The 20,561-nt window shown below is 41.9% G+C and overlaps 2 protein-coding genes across 2 annotated transcripts; both read left to right on the top strand.

Annotated features, from left to right (window-relative positions):
* The first annotated feature begins 2,380 nt into the window (after positions 1–2,380).
* LOC122743492 (major histocompatibility complex class I-related gene protein-like) lies at positions 2,381–20,561 on the top strand. The gene is made up of 7 exons (XM_043988461.1): positions 2,381–2,537; positions 8,500–8,760; positions 9,846–10,112; positions 16,887–17,165; positions 17,528–17,644; positions 20,136–20,168; positions 20,533–20,561. The coding sequence occupies exons 1-7, from the start codon at positions 2,441–2,443 to the stop codon at positions 20,559–20,561; spliced, it is 1,083 nt and encodes a 360-aa protein (XP_043844396.1). The 5' UTR covers positions 2,381–2,440.
* Positions 15,679–16,807, top strand: LOC122742625 (tubulin-folding cofactor B-like). Its single transcript, XM_043986977.1, is given in 2 exon segments — positions 15,679–16,055; positions 16,240–16,807. Coding segments are annotated over 2 exon segments (945 nt in total).

The raw sequence follows: 20,561 nt of genomic DNA, 5'->3' as shown, positions 1-20,561 counted from the left end.
TGGCCTCTTGACAGAGTGCTAAGATATTGGCTCAGATCATCCCTCTGTCTTGCTTTCCACAGGGCTAATTAAAAATTCTTACCCTTTGACATTATAGGCATCATAGAGTTCAGTCCAAAGGAATGCAGCTGGTGGGAAATAAAAACATGACTGGCCTAGGTGCCGTCCTTAAGTGAAGGCTTTGGGAAGAGTTCTTTGTTCCATTTGCCAATCTTAAATCAGAAGGTATGCAGGGTACCAAATGAGGTGTGAGTACCAAAGCTGTGGTAATCTCTGAGCATGAGGGGTTTCCTGGAGCCATGGTGGAATCTAGTCCAGCATGTTGTGTAATAAATAGTGTTCATTTGATTACTATTCCCAACCAAGAGGTAGAATGAGGGAAGGGGGTGGGGTCTTGCCTTCCAAGGTAGGAGTGTAGCTGGGTACTCAGCTAGAGATGGTGAGTTTTCACTCACCCAGAGAATATAGAATATGGCCTTAGGGTGGGATTTGGAAGACTATGTTATGGGGAGGGTGTGATAAAGCATGGCATCATGGTAGATATTTTAAGTCCAAATCTGAAGCAATCTGAAGCCTGAACTTCTTCCTTTTCTGAGGGAGGGTCCTTGTAGGTGGGACTTGAAGGAGAAACGTTTCAACCCACAAGTAGTGCCTACTAAGATGGCACCAGACTAGGACACAAGGTTTAAAAGATGGAGGAACCATGGTTCAGTGTCCTTAAGGGGCTCATAATCCAATGAGGGAATGGAGCCATGGGCACAAAGAACTGGGATCCAAATTTGATAATATACACTCATAGGGCATTGTGAGAAGGCCAGAGGAGGGAGATGACTTTCCCGAATGAGGGACCAGGCTCTAGGCCAGGACTAACAGATCCCTCTGAGCCCACTGCCCTTGATTTCTTTCAGCTCCTTGAGGGTACTTTCAACCAGAGCCAGGGCTAGGGATTTTTTCAAAGGGAGATGGAAGGAAGATCATCTACACAGACCAAAATGGTAAGCATTCAGAGGAAGAGACAGCTTTACTGCAAACTTAACTTGCTGAGTTGGAAAGAACTTCAGAGGCCATCTGGTCTTGAACAAGACAATATTCTACAATGCCCTTGGCAGATGGTCATTTAACAGTAATGTGGGGCAGCTGGTGCTGAGTGATTTCACTAAAAAAGTGTTCTAATTGTGAGAACTCCCAACCCCCATTTTTTTTTTTTTAGTGAGGCAATTGGGGTTAAGTGACTTCCCCAGGGTCACACAGCTAGTAAGTGTTAAGTGTCTGAGGCCGGACCTGAACTCAGGTACTCCTGACTCCAGGGCCGGTGCTTTATCCACTGCGCCACCTAGCTGCCCCTCAACCCCCAATTTTACTTTACCCTGTTAAAAGGTTCAAGGGGAAAGGTAAAGAGAGAGTTTTGCTGCAGAGAGCAGCATGGTGCAATGAAAAAAAGCCCTGGATTTTCAATCAAAGGGCTTGGGTTCAAATCATGACTTTACTGTTGACTATCAGTCAGAACTTGGGAAAGACCTCAGTTTCCTCAAATGTAGAATGAGAGAGCTGGCCTGAATAACCTAATTGCTCCCTTCTTTCTCTAAATTTATGATCTACTATAAATCCTAAACAGTGAGACAGTAAACAAGGGGCTTAATCAGAGGAATTAGCCTTGTATTTAGTCCCAGAAAAGGAGAGCTAGGATCAATCATTGAGAATTGCAAAAATTTCACTTCAGTATAAGAGGGTAAGGACTGATTAATATCTAGAGTAATCCTTCAATGGCATGGGATGTCCCAGAAGACAGGAAGCATCAGAAGGTATCATTAGACATCTACAAGTTGAGGTTCAGTGATCACTCATTGAGGATGGTGGAGAAGGGATTGTTGGTCAGGACCCACTTGAATTGGTTCACCATGGAGGTCCCTTTCAATGCTGAGCTTCTCTGCCTGCATGAGAAATATGAAAAAGTAAGCCTTGCTGGTTGTAAAGAAACACACACACAGGACCCCATGCTTTCATAGTGAAGGTCTTCCAGGGGTCTTTGTGTTCATCATGGCACCTATCACTTTCTAAGCTCAAAAACAAGTTACAAATGCCATTAGTATCCATGGCTCTGTGGCATCACACCCCTTGCCCATACTTCTCAGCAACACCTGATGGTGACTCTGCTCTAGAGTTTCCATTCTCACCACAGACTTTATTTCATTTCTACTTTAAAGGTTGCCAGAATTGCTCAGGTTCTACCTAGCAACAGATATTTCATCCAGCAATGATAGGATGGCTAGTTTGGGGCAGGACCAATCCAAGATAGGGTGGGAGTGAGGGGTGGAGAGCCAATGTTTATATAGAGGCCTTATTTCTCTTTTGAACCCTGCTGGGACACAGAGTTTGGAGAGTGGAGCCTCCTTTAACTAGACTGTGGTTGCAGCTGCCAGGCAGTCACCTGTGGAAAGGGATGGCCAGTCAAAGGATAAGGAAGAGGTGGAGGAGGGGGTCTTTCTCATCTTTGCTGCTCATTCTGGGGGCAATTTCTCTAATGGGGATCCAGGCAGGTGAGTCTAAGGAAGTAGGTGGGAGGAAGAATGGAAGGCATTGTGATCTGGATCTAATGGGGGTCTCTCTCAGTCCTTGCTCTAATGGAAGAGTCCTGATATTGACAGAAGACACTCAAGGAGGCCAGTTAATAATAACATTATGACTAGAACGATAAAGGCAAAGGATTATTCTGATGGGATACTTCCTTTCTACCTAGCCTAGTAGTGGTTCAGGGAAATCTTCTAGGAGATAATGAGGTTTGACCTCAGAGACTGAATATGACTCTGCTTTATGTCTATTTCCAAGTAAGAATTCAAAGGATTTAGGATTAGGTAGGGGCCAAGGCTAGAAGGGCAATGCAAAGAAGAGAATCTTCATTTAAGGTGCTGGAATTTCAAGGACACAAAGAGTCAGACCAAAGTCATTATCTGGAGCAGAGGGCAAGATGGGAACTTCCAGGCTATAAAATAAGGAAGGAGGAGATGAAAAAAGAAAGGTTAATCAACTTTGAGGGCATTTAAAAGGAGGGAAGAGGAGACATGGGGTGATGTCTTACAGGTAGGGACCACATTTCACTGAATGTCCTCTTGGAATTCTACAGAAAAAATATATTTTTTGTTTCACCTTGTTCTGAGGTGGCCAGTCCTTTTTTTTGTTTTGTTTTGTTTTGTTTTTGCAGGGCAATGAGGGTTAAGTGACTTGCCCATGGTCACACAGCTAGCAAGTGTCAAGTGTCTGAGGCTGGATTTGAACTCAGATCCTCCTGAATCCAGGGCTGGTGCTTTATCTACTGTGCCACCTAGCTGCCCCTGGCCATTTCTTTTTGAACCAAAGTATCTCCAGTGTTCAACTAACACCTACTTCACAGGGTTATAGGAGAAGTTCAAAGGAGACAATTTAAGTCAAGTACTTTTCAATCTTTAAAGCACCATAGAAATGTCAGTGACTATTGTTAATTATTGTTCTAGAAATGTGGTTTCATTTCTCTAGACTTCCTAGGGAGGAATCTCCCACTATGAGTTCAGATCAGCACCTCTTCTGAAACTTAAAATGTCAGGGAGTTATTTCTTGGGCCACTGCAAAGCTAAATGACTTAGTGTTACCCAGGCAGTATGTATCAGAGACAGAACTTGAATCCAGATACTCCTGACTCCAATTTTGACTATCCACCATGCCATCTCACTCTATTAGTATTATTATGATTACTGCCACTTCTGCTCCTGCTGATACCATCACTATGAGGATGAAATTCATGCCATCTATGTGGCCCCATCTGTTACTGTCATTGTACTGAGGCTGCTTTCAGTGAGCCTACATTGGATGAGTTTATATCATTACAATTTTATTCATGCACAAAACAATTATTTTATCCATGTGTGTAATAGTCCCCAGCATGTTAAATACACAAGAATGAGAACCAGCTTGGGACTTGTCCTAGAACCATTTCTATCTGAATCTCACTGAAAAAGTTGAGAAGATTGAGATGCTGATGTTGCTGCTGCTAATAGTAATGATGATAATGGTCAAAGTGAATGTGAAGGAAATGCTTTCCCTAGGCTTTGTATAAGCCTACAGGTTGGCTACATAGAAGAAGATTGGGACAGCACCAGGAAGGTGATGCTAATTGAGACAGGTCCAAGGTTTCTTGACTCTTAGAGGCTGGTCACAGCTGACCAAACATAGGAGTAATATTTTTTATAGATAATGACAAGATGCCCCCACTGATCTTTGGGATATAGAAGAAGCTGACAGGGATAGCCTCACCAATGAGAGAAATTTGAGTTTCCCATGAGAAAGAAGCAACTCTGGGGTTTCCAGCAGATAGACCAGAGATCTTTCATAGGATCCCAGGACCCTGGACTTATATTTCAAACTTGAAAGGACTCATGATTATCTAGTTCAGCTTCCTCATTTTGAAGATGAAGAAACTGAGGTCCCAAGAAATAAAGTGACTGATTTAGGATCATATCCCCAGCCTTTTGTTTCTTCCCCCCCCCCTCTGTTTCTTTATAGTAGTAGCTGCTAAGTTTTATGTGATACTGACTGTGGCTTCATGGTATTTATACTATTTCTTTCTCCTTTCATTATTTTCTCCTTTGCCTGGGAGATCTAGATTTTGGCTATAATATTCTTAGGGGTTTTCATTTTGGCATTTCTTTCAGAAGATGACTGGTAAATTCTTTAAGTTTCTGTTTTATCTGGGCAGTTTTTCTTTGTAATTTCTTTAAATGTGTCTAGGGTTTTTTGTTTGCTTATGGCATTTGGGTAGTTCAATGATGGTTAAATTATTGTTCTAGATCTATTTTCCAGGTTTTTTCTCTGAAATATTTCATATTTTGTTCAATTTTTTCGACTTTGCTTTATGGTTTCTTAATATTTCATGGAGTCAATAGTTTCCACTTTCCAGTTCTAATTTTTAGTTTTATTTTTTGGTGAGGTTTTGTACCTCTTTTACTATTTTGCTCAACTTTGATTCTTAAAGAGGTTTTTTTGTGGGGCAATGAAGATTAAGTGACTTGCCCAGGGTCACACAGCTAATATGTGTCAAATGTCTGAGGCTGGTTTTGAACTCAGGTCCTCCTGAATCCAGGGCTGGTGCTTTATTTACTTTGTCACCTAGCTGCCCCCAAGTTATTTTCTTCAGTACTGTATTATAACTCTTGTCATTTGGCCAATTTTGATATTTACGAAGTTATTTTTTTCAAGTATTTTTATACCTCTTTTAACAAGTTGTTAATTCTCTTTTCATAATTTTCTTGCCTAGTACTTATTTCTTTTCTCAATTTGTCTTCTATCACTCTTATTTGGTTTTAAAAATAATTTTCTTGCTCCTTTAAAAACATCTCTTTAAGTCTCCTAGGAATTCTTATTTGTCTTGTGCACAATCTGGATTTTTCTTTGAGGCTTTGTTTCTAGATGTTTTCAAGTCATTGTCTTTTTATGAGTTTGTTTCTTGAGCTTCCCTGTTGTAATCTTTTATGGTCATGTCCTTTTATGTGTGCCTTTGCTCATTTCCCCAACCTATTCTTGACTTTGAATTTTGTTTCAGACCTGTAAGATTTTGGTGCTTCCAAAGTGGAGTAATCTGGGAAGAGGTCTCTTTACTGTTCTCCTGGTCTGTACTTCACCGATTCCTGACTCTGTTTGGGTCTCTTGGCTTGTTCATGGTTGAGTTTCCATAGTCTGCTGCCAGACTCAGTAACAATCTGCTGGGAGGTTCTGTAGTACAGAGTCTCTGAAAGGCTGATTTCCCCCTTGCTTTTGGTATTCTGTTATAGTTTGTTCCACTGTAGGCTTATGTGTAGGGCTAAAGGTTAGAACTGAGTCCCCATCTGCTCTTGAGCTTAGAGTCACACAATTATGGTTCTGGAACTTGTCCTTACTCTATACACAGATAGAGTCTCTGCTCTCTTGTGACCATGAATGCTCCTCTCTGCCTGGAGGAACTGTGAGATGGAATGGAGTAATGAGTGACAGAAGTGCCAGATGGCATCTGTTCCTGCTCCCAGAGATGGTACAGGGGGACCCTGCAAGCTCTTTTGGCTCTGGTATTCTGTTACCTCACTGTCCCTGAGCACTGGGCTTCCCCCTGGTACTATCATCACTACCACAACTTGCTATAGCACTGTTGCTACTGCTGGATTCTTGACCAGCCCCTACCAGAATCCATAGACCTCTCCACCTCTCTGTCCGGAGCAGAAAAAATGACTCACTGTAATGTATTTCTGTCTTTTATTACCAGAATTTAGTTTGGCTTGTTTTCTAGGTCATTGTTGAGGAGCCAAGGCTAAATTATTACCTTTCATTTCACCATCATGACTCCATTCTACTTTCCTAAGGTTATAAGGTAGTAAACAATTGCCCCTGGGCCCCTTCTTGGTGAATTCAGAACTCAGCCCGGCATCCAGCCCAGAGAGAAAAATGGAGATAATAATGACCACAGGCAGATGAAACCTGGGAGCCGGACATCCTAATGCCCCCATAGGCAAACCACTTGCAAGGAAGGCTCAGTGTCTACACTATTTCTTACTCTCCTTCCTTATCTTTCACTTCTCTATTCATTTGAGCAGTGTGGCTCAGATGAAAGCTGCTCAGCCTTGGAGTCAGGATGACTTGAGTGCAATGCCTACTTTGGATCCATGCATGATCAGGGACAAGTCATTTAGCTTCTCAGTCTTCTAGGTAACTGCCAGCACTAAACATTATAGTTTAGTTGCTTATTTGCTTATCACATTGGTGAAATCACAGTTCCTGTTCAAGAAACAAAAATTAATTCCTGGCACTACTAATTCACCCTGGAACTCAGGGGAGGAGGCTTCCTGCTCTCATGACCATGGCTGGCCACCAGGAGGCAGGCTTGTTCTTCCTTTACTGTTAGACACATTCTATCTATCCCCTTACCTCTTTAACTTAATAGAGGCATGTTTTGGAATTCATCAAGACACTTTACATGGAAGCAAATAAACAAAAAACAGGCCTTGCCTTAAATAAACTGAAAGAAGACAAGCATTTTTTCCCTTGACTTCATTTATATCTAGAAATTGAACGGATGGGTTGGTACAGTTGATGGCACCCATTATCTGATTCTTTTTCATCTCTCTTGACTTTGAGCAATGAACCTTAAAGTTCCTCTCTTTAGTCTCCTGGAATTTCTCCCTCCCATTCCTTTCTTTCACCTCTCTTCTCTGGGGAGTGAATGGAATGGGAACTCCAACCTCCAGCCACATATGACATTAGACTATTTCATAGTCAAGTGTTTATTAGTATTCTAAAGCTAATTTAAACTAGGAATTGAATATTCATTCATATATATGTATATACATATACATATATATATATACATACATATATATATATACATATATATATATATATACATATACATATATATATATACATACATATATATATATACATATATATATATATATATATATATATATATATATATATATATATATATATATATAAACCAAGGTGCTTCCTCTTACCTTGCAGAAAGTAAAGATAATGATCCTTCAACTCTGTTATCTTCTCCTACTGGTACTTTTCAAAGGATGGGAATGACTTTGTTGTTGTTTGGTTGTTTTGTGCTGTGTCCAACTCTTTGTGACTCCATTTAGGATTCTCTGGAAAAAGATAGTGTAGTGATTTGTCATTTCCTTCTCCAATCCATTTTATAGTTGAGGAAGTGAGGCAAACAGAGTTTTAAGTGACTTTCCCAGGGTCACAAAACTAGTAAGTGTCTGATGCTGGGATTTGAACTCATGTCTTCCTGATTTTAGGTTTGGCACTCTATCCACAGTGCTACCTAGCTACCCCCTGAAAAAAATGTTAGAGACCCAGATTTTATATCAGTTCCTGCAGGTCATCTGATTTGATATTGTCAAACAGAAACAGAAATGTATCCTTGTGTCAGTGTATTGACTTAGAAAACTACAAATTCACATTATCTAGATAGTATTATATTTTTATTTATTTGTTAAACATTTCCCAATAACATTTTAATCTGATTCTGGCAAGTCAAACCCATAACAGAGCAAGAATTGCCACTTACATCAATATCTCCTACCAAGTGCTCTTTCAGCCTCTGCTTGAAGAGCTTCATTGGTGAGGAGCTCATTGCATTCTTAAAAGACCTAAGGATATTCAGATGATAATATGCAACTTGGGGGTGGAGCAGGATGTGGTGTCACATGAAAACTATCTGCAAATATTTGAAAAGCTGTCATGTGAAAAAGGAATGATCTTTCTTCCTGGATAAGTGTCTGAAGTAGAATTAGAACTAGGGTCTCCTGAGTCTAATTCCAGCACTCTGTCCACTTTGGCTACTCTCTTCATAGGTGGCCTAGGGAAGCCTAACTGCCTCCCAAGTAGTAGGAAGACCAAGGAATGAGTGGGAGAGGGCACATCAGTTTTGGACCCCCTCTCCACTTCATCTGATATCCTCTTGTCTCCTCATCCCTTCCTGTACTGCAGCTCACCACAAGCATGTCATACAATTCACGACTGTGGGCACAAGAAGCTCCCTTTTGGACCACTTTATTGTTGACTTTCTGGATGATGTTCAGGTGTTCTCCTATGACAAACATAACCAGCAGCTTATAGCAAAGGAGGCCTGGATTTCCCAGGCCCTTGGGGCCAAGTTCATTGCAAAGACTCGGCAGAAGTTAGTAGATCATGAGAAGAGTTTCCTTTGGTTCCTGAGTAAGTTCGTTCAGAACAATACTAAGCATGATGGTAAGTGAGCCCATCTTCCCTTCTCATATGCCTTCTTTCCTCCCTCCTTCCTTCTAACCATTTCTTCCATTAAGCCCAATAGCCCCTTTTCTAGGAGGCCATGCCATTGGGCTGGATGTTCAGGATTTCAGGGCACTCTAAGGAAGAAGAGATAGAATTGGTTCTCACTGAACCATATCAGCTTCCCAGGCCACTGGCTCCCTGTCTTGGAACTGATCAATCAATCAATAAACGTTTATTAAGGGCATGCTATGTGCCAGCCACTCTAGGGGGACCTTTGTCTTCATTTCAAGAACTATGAATCATATTCAAGTACTATTGACTCTAGGTCCTGTAAGGACCAAGTTTAGTAAGGGAAGAGTTAATTGGGTGGCTCACCATAGTATTGGAGTAAGAAAAGAAAGAGCCTCTTTCAAAAACAAAACAGGTTTATTAATGGGAACAAGCTCAAAACACAAGTGAGGTTAGGGACAATGAGAAAGCATCTAAATCTCTGGGGTAAAAAGTCCCCAGGCACCCTGAACCTGCTTCCAGCCCAGCCAGCTCCAAAAAGCTAGCTTTGCCTCAAAAACACAAACTCACCACCACTCGAAATCTGTAGCTCTATGGAGAATTAGCTTGAAGTCTTTTCTGTTTTGGTCTGAAGGATAAACACCAGCAGCTCCTCTGTCTACTTCCTTCACCGTCTCTCTCAGAACAAACTGTCTTCAGACTCTTACTGCCTCTAACTGTCTCTCCCACAGGAAGGGGCGGTTCTTAGTCATGCTGAGTCTCTAATTGGCTCATCACACCCACATGGGCTGTCCCTATTATAATCTGGCCAAGCCCATGTGGGCATAGGGAAACTATTAGGGGAGGCTTAGTTACTTAGTTTCAATAAATGTTCCCTGTGGTCAGAGTTCCTCTTGTTTGTTCAATTATCTCCCAAAGTACATACCCATCTTCTCTTAGGTTTTTCAAGCTTACATTTTTTTTAGTCTGACCATAATGAAGCAAAGATAGGGTTATGAAAACCCCAAATCACAATTAATTCCTTACAATCCAGTATTCACTTTATGACATTATCTCCTAACCTCCCTCCACAGTAAACCACACGGTACAGGTCTTTATACTCTGTGAGATTGAGAGGAACAATCAGATAGGAAATGAAATTGAGATCGCTGTGGATGGTGAAGATTTTTGCCTCCTGGATGAGAAGATGGGCAGTTGGATTATCTCAGTGCCGGAGGCTGAGCTTTTTAAAGCTCTTCTGACAAGTACCCTCTGGACTACTCAGAGGGAACAGTACATGCAAGAATACTGTATTGACACTATGAAGAAAATCCTGCAGCACTCCAGCATAAGGAAAAATGGTGAGTACTTGGTCTTCCAACCCACTTCCCATCAGAATGTCCAGACCATCCTTTTCTACCTTCTTGACAGTAGCTGATACCCTGGTGCGTGTGGAAGTCAAAGAACTGGGTCCTGACTTTAGCTCCAATCACTATGGGAAAAAATCAGCAAAAGAGAAAGGATTATTATTCTGTGTGACTGTAGTCAGACTAGTATGTGTCATCAGTATGTGGCGCTGATTCTGAGGTCTCTGGGTCTATGCCCACTAAGCACAAGCTCTGCTTGGTCTCATCATGTTAGGGAAACCAAGGCCAAAAGGCAGAATCTCTCTCTCTCTCTCTCTCTCTCTCTCTCTCTCTCTCTCTCTCTTGCTCTCTCTCTCTCTCTCTCCCCTTTCCCTCTCTCTCTTTCCCAATAACTAGCCCAGCTAAAGGTAGAGATGATTATCATCAAAGGGGAGGAGAACACCCTGTTATGATGATGAAAAATGCTATCTTGCAACAATTCATGAAGACCTATCTTCTAAATTAGAAAAATTACTTTTTATCCAAGCCTTTCCCATATTCTATTACTGAATTTGATTATTTAAAGCCATTTACATTAATCCATATTGAATTTTACCTTATAATATTCAGCCCAATGTTTTAGCCTAACCAGGTCTTTTTGGATCCTGAGTCTGTCAGTTCATGTGTTAATTATTCTCCCATCCCCAGATTTGTGTCATGTACAAATATGATGATCATGGCATCTATACTACTGCTACTGCTGCTGCTGCTACCATTACTACTATGATCCACCATCAACACCACCATTACTACTACTACTACTACTACCACCACCACCACCACCACTATAACCATCACTACTACTACTATTATTCTACTATTATTACTACCACCACCATTACTACTACCAACACTACTACCACTACATTAAAAAAGAAAGTCAGATATTCTCTTAATCTATCCATTCTGATATTTTTCTCCAACTTCCCATTGGTCACTTTTGATTTCTTATCTCCAGTGCAAAAGTTATTCTCCTTGGCAGAAAAAACCAGCAACAAAATAAGCATCTTTGCCTTCTCTCTGTTGTGACTGATCATCATCCTATCTGCTCTCAAACATTAATCATATTATGCCTCCTTTGAGGATATTCTATCCCCCAATGTTGCTTTTAAAACCCTCATTTTTGTTGCACATTGCTTTCCTCATTCTGCATCTTAGCCCTTGTGACACTATTTCTAAGGATGGTACCATCATCCTTTATTACTTGCCCCAGATTCCGTGTTCTTTATATTTCTTTTCTAAAAAATCTTTTTGTTGTGAGTTACCCATGCATCCACATCAGTCTCTTCAGACAAATCCCCCTTTCCCTCTTCATCTGAATGGTTTCCACTGATATCATCAAAATTTCATTTTAGAATAACCCCCTTTTCTCTTGGTCTGACTTCTTCCACAAGATTTCAGGACATGAGATTAGCTTTCCTTTGAACACTTTGGAATCTACTCTTTTAGAGTGTCTGCAGGCATATCAGACCAGACCAAATTACTAGACTTTTCAGTCACAAAATCAAGGAAAGAGTGGTCACTTCCTCTCAGAATTACTAATCATTTATACCTCAGCAGTCAGTCCCTCATTCTTAGTGAGAATCATATCTAGAAATGTTTTTTATTTGTTGATTCTTTCACCATTTTAAGGAAGAAATTATCATGAAGTCAAGTCACCATGATGCTAGCTGTTCTCTTTTGTAGAGACAGAGCACCAGTGCATATCTTTAGATCCACTTTTTATTTTATTTTTTAATCATAAAAATATTTCATTATTTTCCAGTTACATGTAAAGATAGTTTTCAACATTTATTTTAATAGGATTTTTAGTTCCAGGTTTTTCTCCCTCTCCCCCTGCTCTTCTTCCTCCCCAAGACAGAAAGAAATCTGATAGAGGTTATATATGTACAATCACATTAAACACATTTCTGCATTAGTCATGTTGTGAAAAAAGATAGATCCACTTTTTTTTTGGTGGGGCAATGAGGGTTAAGTGACTTGCCCAGGGTCACACAGCTTGTAAGTGTAAAGTGTCTGAGCTGGATTTGAACTCAGGTACTTCTGAATCCAGGGCCAATGCTTTATCCACTGTGCCACCTAGCTGCCCCCTAGATCCACTTTTTACAACAAACATTGATTTTATTTTTCATTTACATGTAAGGGTAGTTTTCAACATTCATTTTCATAAGATTTAGAGTTCCAAATTTTTCTGCCTCCCTCCCTCCCTTTCCTCCCCCCTCCACAAGATCGCAATCAGGTTATATATGTACAATCCACAAGTGTTCTTTTTATCAGTTCTTTCTATAGGAGTGCATAGTAAGCTTCCTCATTAGTTCCTTGGGATTGTCTTGGATCATTGCACTGCGGAGAGTAGTTAAGTCATTCACAATTACTCATTGAATAATACTGCTGTCACTACACACAATGTCCTCTCAGGTCTGCTCATTTCACTATACATCAATGTTCATTAGTCTTTCAAGGTTTTTCGGGGATCATCCTGTTTGTCATTTCCTGTAGCACAAGACCATTCCACTACAATCATATAACACAGCTTTTTCCATCATTCCTTAATTGATGGACATTCCCTTGATTCTCAATTCTTAGCCTCCACCAAGAGTTGCTATAAATATTTTTGTACAATTTTTCCCCCTTTTCTCTTTTTCATGATTACTATTGTTAACTGTTTCCCTTCTATCCTATTCCCTTCCCCATGATATTTATTCTATTATCCATCTTCTTTCCATCCTATCACTCTTCAAAAGGGATTTGCTTCTGTCTGTCCCCTCCCCCACTCTGCCCTGGCTTCTTTTGCCCCTCTCTTTTTATCCCTTTCCCCTCCTATTTTCCTGCAGGGTTATAGAGATTACTCCACCCAATTGAGTGTGTACATTATTTCCTCCTTGAGCCAATTCTAATGAGATTGAGGTCTTTGAGCCAATTTTGATGAGTGTTAGGCTCATTTACTGCCCAGATTAAATAGATTACTCCACCCACTTGGGTGTGTCTATTAGTCCCTCCTTGAGGCAGCTCTGATGAATTTAAGATCTTTGAGCCTTTTCTGATGAGTGTAAAATTCATTTACTGCCCTGCTCCTCTCCCATCTCTTCCCCCACTCCATAAGCCTTTTCCTGTCACTTTCATGTAGGATTTCACTTCTGCCCTTCCCCCTCCCCCAGTGAATTCCCTTCACCCCTCAATTTAACCCTAAAGATGTTATCATCTGGCTAAATGACACAGTGGACAAATCATAACCCCTGGACCCAGGGGGATCCCATCCAAAACCCGGCCTCAGACACAAGACAGTCGCCCACTGTATGACCTCAGGTATGTCCCCCAGCTCCAATATTTTTTTTATGGTTCTCTAGGGTCTTGTATTTGAAAGTCAAATTTGCCATTCAGTTCAGGTCTTTTCATCACAAATATCTGAAAGTCTTCTTTTTCATTAAAGTCCCATTTTTTCCACTGAAAGAGAATGCTGAGTTTTGCTGGGTAGGTGATTCTTGGTTGTAATCCCATTTCCTTTGCCCTTTGGAATATCATATTCCATGCCCTCTGGTCCTTTAATGTAGAAGCTGCTAGATCTTGTGCTATCCTGACTGGGGCTCCACAGTACTTGAATTCTTTCTTTTTGGCAGCTTGCAATATTTTCTCCTTGACTCGAGAGCTCTGGAATTTGGCTATAATATTCCTAGGAGTTTTCTTTTGGGGATCTCTTTCTGGAGGTGATCAGTGGATTCTTTCAATTTCTATTTTAGCTTCTTCTTCTAGAATTTCAGGGCAATTTTCCCTGAGAATATCTTGGAAGATGGTGTCTAAGCTCTTTCCTTGATCATGGTTTTCAGGTAGACCAATAATTTTCAAATTATCTCTCCTGGACCTATTTTCCAGGTTGGCAGTTTTCCCCAGAAAATATTTCACATTGCCCTCTATTTTTTTATTCATTTGGATTTGCTTTATTGTGTCTTGGTTTCTCATAAAGTCACTGGCTTCCATTTGTTCAATCCTAATTCTTAGGCAATTATTTTCATCAGAGAGCTTTTGTACCACCTTTTCCATTTGACTTTTCAAGCTGTTGACTTTTTTCTCATGTCTTTCCTGCATCACCCTCATTTCTCTTTCCATTTTTTCCTCTACCTCTCTAACTTTATCTTCAAAGTCCTTTTTAAGCACCTCTATGGCCTGAGACCAATTCATATTTTTCTTGGAAGCTTTAGATATAGGGGCCCTGATGTTGACATCTTCCTCTGAGGGTGCCCCTTGGTCTTCCTTGTTACTGAAGAAACTTTCTATGGTCCTCACCTTTCTCTGTCTGCTCATCTTGCCTTTCTTTTACTAGACTTTTAGCTCCTTAAAGTGGGGCACTGTTTCCAGGTTGCAGTATCCCAAGCTTAAGAAGTCCCAGGTGTTATGATTTAAGGAGAATCAGGTTCTTCACTCATCTGGCCTGTTTCCTGGTCCTAGATGACCCCAGATCAACTTGCCAATCAACCAGCTTTGTGTGTTGTGGTTGTTAGCTCCAATGAGCCTGTGCCCCTCCCCCACATGGGCCACTTCTACTCGAGCCTACCTCCTGGTTCTCAGTAGGGTGTAAAATCCAAGTTCTGCCTTAGCACCAGCATAGAGCCCTGTAGTCTCTCCCCTGCCCAGGGCTCAGCCCACTCTCCAGACTGTGAGCTTAGTTCCAGATGACACTGGTGCTTCAGCTGATTCATAGTCTCTGGGGGTCTCCTTCTCTGGTGAGGACTTCCTGAGACTGGATCTGTGTCAGGGTGACTGTGGGGTTGGGCCTGACTTCTGTATCAGCACAGCAGCTCCCTCTTTCTAACCTTCCAAGCCGTTCTTGGTTAGAAGATGATTTCAGCATGTTCTTCTGTGAGTTTTGCTGCTCTGGGCATTTTCCTATGGCCTTATTTGGATGTTTTTTGGAGCGATCATGTCATGAGTTCGGGAGCTCACCAGTGCATATCTTAATAATTGAAATCCCACAACTTTGCTATAGCAGGCTTCTTGACAAGGCTATAAGTCATTTTCCCAGGTCTATGAAATCATGTATATGAACTCTAGGAAATATTGAAGAAGATTCTGGTTTGTATCCTACTGTAATTAATAGACAATACTTGACCTCTTAATGGGGTTAGAAATCTGGTGGTGGTATTGCTATCACTGGGGTGGTTTGCCATTTTCTTCCCTGGCATATATTATAGGTAAGGAAACTAAGGCAAAAAGGGTTAAGTGACCTGCCCAAGGTCATACAGCTAGGAAGTGTCTGAGGCCACAAATCAACAACTATTTGTTGAGGATCAACTGTGAACAGAGGACACTGAAGAGATAAAACGGACACTGAGAAAGTATAATGAATCATATAGTACCTTGCCTTCCAAGACCTTATGATTGCTAAGTCCAGGAGTTTGGACAAAAGAGGAACAGAAAATGCTATTGAGATTTGCACACCGAGTGGCTGCGAGGGCGGTTTCGGGTGGCGAGGACTGAGGGAATGAGGAGGTGGCGTTGGGGAAGGAGCCAGAGGTCCTCTGCAATCATGGATCTGGCCGGGGTGTCCGCGCCCACAGTCACCGTGTTTGTCAGCAGCTCCCTCAACGGCTTCGGCTTGGAGAAGCGATACAACCAGCGCCTCCCTCTAGCTGAGTTCAAGTGTAAGCGGGAGCTGGTCGTGGGGAGCCCGGCCTCCTGCACGGACCTGGAGCTGTACGCTGCCAATGACCACTTCTGCATGAAGTTGGACCAGGAACACGCACTCTTGGGCTTCTACCCCGTGGACGACAGCTGCAGGATCCCCGTCATTGACCAGAGTGGAGACCATTTAGGCGAATACGAGGATCTGTCCCAGGTGGAGAAGTAGGAGATCTCCCAGTCAGCCTATAAAAGCATACCTGACTCCGTACGCCCCTTCCTGAAGCACAGCAAGATGGGCAAATTATTTTTTTTTCTTCTTCTCCCCCCCCCTTTTTTTTTTTTGCTGGGCAATGAGGGTTAAGTGACTTGCCCAGGGTCACACAGCTAGTGTCAAGTGTCTGAGGCCAAATTTGAACTCAGGTCCTACTGAATCCAGGACCATTGCTTTACCCACTGCGCCACCTAGCTGCCCCAAGATGGGTAGATTCAATGAGGAGGAGCAGAAGCATCGGGAGGCTGAGGCTGCCCAGCGACTGGCGGAGGCCCAGGCCCAGGCCATCGGGGTGGGGAGCTGCTGCCAGATGCAGGCGGCGAGCCAGCCCACCAAGTGGGGCACTGTCATGTATGGGGAACTCACGGATTTCAAGCCTGGCTACTGGGTCGGTATTCGCTACGATGAACCACTGGGGAAACGTGATGGAAGTGTGACTGGAAAGCGATACTTTGAGTGCCCGGACAATTACTGCGCCTTTGTCAAACCGCACTCGGTGACCGTGGGTGACTTCCCAAAGGAGGATTACGGACTGGAAGATGATGAGATGTGGCTCCCCCCTGGTGGAGGTGGGGGTTTACACACTACTAGAGGGGGGTTGTCCCCTTGGACGCAGCCTCCCCTTCTTCCCACCCTCCGGCTTGGATCCCTCCAGCCTTTTCCATGTGTGTGGCATATTCCCTCTCCCCTTCCCTATCTTGGGTTGTATTTTTTATCTTATTTTCCCCTTGGCTCTTGTGAGGTTGTGAGGCAAGTGAATTAAATGCCTCTGAATCTCTTGAAGAAAAAAAAAAAAGAGAGATTTGCACATGATACCTTCTCTTCTGACCTCTACTTTTTAGTTCCCCCTGAGGTGACTGTGTCCCGCCGTGAGGCCGTGGATGGCATTACAACCCTCTCTTGCTCTGCTACTGGCTTCTACCCCAGCTCTATCCTGTTGCACTGGCAGAAGGGGAAGGAGATGATTGTGGCTGGGAAGGAGAGCTCCAGTGGTGTCTTACCCAATGCTGATTCTACCTTCTTCCAACGAATCACCATTGAGCTCCCACCAGAGGACACAGGGATCAATTATGACTGTGTAGTAGACCATATAGAGCTGGGGACACCAAAAACATATCCTGGTGAGTGCTTAGCCTGAGTTGGTTGGGTTGAACTCCAGAATTAGCCACAAAATGCTGCTTATCCCTCCCCCTTCTTCTAACTTCTCCAGAATATACCAATAGGGGAGGCTTCCCAATGGGAACAAACTGGGACAGTTAACTCTTTTGTCCCATGTAGTTTCATTTATGATTTGTTTTTGAAATAGAGCTCTGGAAAAGCAAGCTTTGATGAAGCCCCCTGGGATTCAAATGGAGCAACCTGACTCTGCCTTAAACCCAAATCTCTCTGGCTCTCACTGATTGGCCAATGATTCCCCATTGCCACCTGGAAGATTTCTACTCAAATTAACTGTCTTCCCTTTGTACTCCTCTTGTTGTCACAGTCCACATCAGGTATCCTAAAAAGAGGTCATGGACTGTAACTCTGACCATCCTGGGTCTTGTCATTCTGGCATTAAGCTGTGCTGCATCCTTCATCATGTGGAAGAAAATCAAGACAGGTGTGTATATTGGGAGAAAGGGAAAGGGGCAAATATGTCAGAAAGGGATAGGAGACACTGATGTTTCATCAGCTTTGTAAAGGTGTGGGGGAAAGAAGGAGCTTTGATTTGTATTCCCTCATTACCCTGTAGATCTAAGAGATAGGGGAACTTGATTATTTATTTACTTTTGGATTTGAAGTCTAGGTCCTTTTTTTTAATTATTCATGATTTTCAGGTGGTCCAGTCATTTTAAAATTCTCTCTTCTCTAGCTGTTTCCAGGTCAGTTGTTTCTGCTATAAGATACCTTACATTTTCTTATTTTATTCAAACTCTTTATTTTGTTTTAGTATTTCTTGTTTTTTCATTCAGTTCATTAACTTTTATTTGGTCCATTCTAACTTTCAAGGAGCTTATTAGTTGGGCAAGGCTTTGTAGCCCTTGTGTCAAGCTCTATTTCAAATTCTTTCTTCCACAGATCTCATCCCCCCTCCCCCAAACCTCTTTCAACTCTTTGTTTAACAAAACAAAGTTTTGCTTCATCTCTCCAAGGAATTCTATTTTAATCTGTCCCCAGGTTATGGGTTTGGGTTTTTTTTTTTTGAGGCTTTGTTTGTAGATGTTTGGGAATCATTCTCCTCTTCTGGTTTAGTACCTTGAGAGTCCCTATCACCATAGTAGTTTTATGGTAGGATGCTTTTTTGGGTTTGCTTATTCTTTAAGCCTACTTCCTAACTTTGAACTTTATATTACTGCTGGGTACTGCACACACAAGGAGGGATTGTCTCATGTGGTGCTTTTTTGGGGATATTGAGTGTTGTGTTGTTCCAGGATCTCAAGGACATCTTAGATTGGGAAGCTATAAATTTTCAGTTCCTTGAAGTTATCTGATCCAGGAGAAAGTCTGTTATCTGCCCTCCATGTCTGAGCTCTACAAGTTATGGACCTATATTTGGGTCTGAGTAGCAGGTGTGTAGACTCACCCAGTTGGAGTTTTGGCACACTTCTGCTCCATTCAGCTACCATCAGCCAGATGGAAAATTCTTCTGGTTTAGAGGGGCAAAATTGCAGGTCTCCCTTTGGGCTCAGATTCCTTCTCTGGTTACTCTTCAGCAAGGCTCAGTATGAGCTGAAAGCCAGAACTGAGATCACTGCTCTGTTTGCTTCTAAACTTGCTCTTTGAATGATAAAAAACAAAAACATTGTCAACAAGATCACACACTGTCAATACAGTCCTGGAGTTCAGAGGGAGCACCATGGTATTCTTGTCCAAATTGTACCTGGCTAAACAACAGTTCTTCATTAACTCTGTTGGTCAACCTTCCTCAAATTAGTATACAAGGGATAAGGATCTTATCACCTCCTGCATGATCGCACTCTACTTTTGAAATACTCTGTTATTTTTTTCTATTTTACAAACATTTGTCCCACCATCTACCTCCCCTCCATGTAGAATAAATTTAATTCATTTTCCATGTAACAGTTCTACCTTAGCTACACCATGTCTTCTCTTTCCTGGGACCAACTTCTTCATTTTCTTTAAACTATTGTATGGCATCATTTCTAGTTCTCTTCCTATCTTATCATGGTCAGTTTCTGGATATACTACATGTAGTCAGTGTCCTTCCTGAAGGTGGTCTTGACTGCAATAGAATATTCCAAAGCAGGGCTGACCAGGGCAGAGCACAGTGAGACTATTACTTCACTCTGGACTTTCCCTTTAATATACCCTAAAACCGAGGCAGCTAGGTAGCACAGTGGATAGAGTACCCACCCTGGAGTCAGGAGGACCTGAGTTCAAATCCGGCCTCAGACACTTAACACTGACTAGCTGTGTGACCCTGGGCAAGTCACTTAACCCCAATTGCCTCACTTAAAAACTTAAAAAAAAATATATAGCCTAAAACCATGTTTACTTTTTCAACTGTCGTGTCATTCTATTGACTCAAACTGAGTTTGCAATCCAGTGAAAATCCCCTAAATCTTTTTTCACACAAATTGTTGGGTAATCATACCTCCTTTATCTTGCTGTTAGAAGCTTTTCAGCTGATTTTATACATTTCATATTAGTTTTGGCTTATGTTCCTAACCCATCTTATTCTTTTTGGATCTTCATAGTCATTCACATAGGAGCTGTCCAATTTAGCTTTGTGACACCTATTCAGTGATAAGGAAGCTAGTTATGCCCTCATTCATTTCATTCATTCATTTCAACATTAATAAATATTAAAGATCACTGATCCAAGGAGAGGTCCTGGAGGCTTTGCTTGAGGAGGGAGAAAATAACTAGGCACTGTCTTTGGGGGTTGATCTGATTGGGAGACAGTGTTTGTGTATAAGCTGCTCCTAGTGTGGTTTGGGAGATGTACAGTCCTTGTCTCTGGGGAGGGTATAGACAGAGATCTAGTTTGTTCTTGCCTTGAGAAAGGGGGATATAAAAGCCACATCTCCAGGTCTACTCTTACTTGTACGTTTTTGTGTGTATGATTCTCTCTAATTTTTCCCCCACAGGCTACAGCATCCATAAGTGTATTACATTGGAAGGTGAGACACTGGGGAGTGGAATAGGAGGAAAATGCAGCATATTACCAAGAACCATGAAACATGTCTATACTCTCAAAAAACCTTGTGACTGTTGGGGCAGGTCAGGGAGGGTTACTATCAGTTGGGGAAAAAGAAGTTTGGAGGGAAATGGTGTGTGTGTGTGTGTGTGTGTGTGTGTGTTTCTATAAATCCTAGATCCCTCATGCCCTTCACCTTTTCCACCCAGAATGGGAATTCCAAAGGGAAGTGGGGAAATTGGCACAGAGGAAGCCTGCCCTTTAACTTTTCCCCTAGGGCCAGGCTGTGATTACAATGATTTGCATGCATATAGAAAAGGGGAAAGAAATCATTTTATTTTTTCCAGACATTCAGTTGGACCTTCAAGGACACTAG

The sequence above is a fragment of the Dromiciops gliroides genome, chromosome 2, assembly GCF_019393635.1.
Source record: "Dromiciops gliroides isolate mDroGli1 chromosome 2, mDroGli1.pri, whole genome shotgun sequence".
NCBI classification, from domain to species: domain Eukaryota; kingdom Metazoa; phylum Chordata; class Mammalia; order Microbiotheria; family Microbiotheriidae; genus Dromiciops; species Dromiciops gliroides.
This window is presented reverse-complemented; position numbering and strand designations above follow the sequence as displayed.

Bases quoted from the DNA above. Each gene is read 5' to 3' on its own strand.
- LOC122743492 (XM_043988461.1), top strand. From the start codon at position 2,441: ATGGCCAGTCAAAGGATAAGGAAGAGGTGGAGGAGGGGGTCTTTCTCA. The intron at 10,113-16,886 runs GTGAGTACTTGG...TCTACTTTTTAG, and splicing joins CTCCAGCATAAGGAAAAATG to TTCCCCCTGAGGTGACTGTG. The intron at 20,169-20,532 runs GTGAGACACTGG...TATTTTTTCCAG, and splicing joins TAAGTGTATTACATTGGAAG to ACATTCAGTTGGACCTTCAA.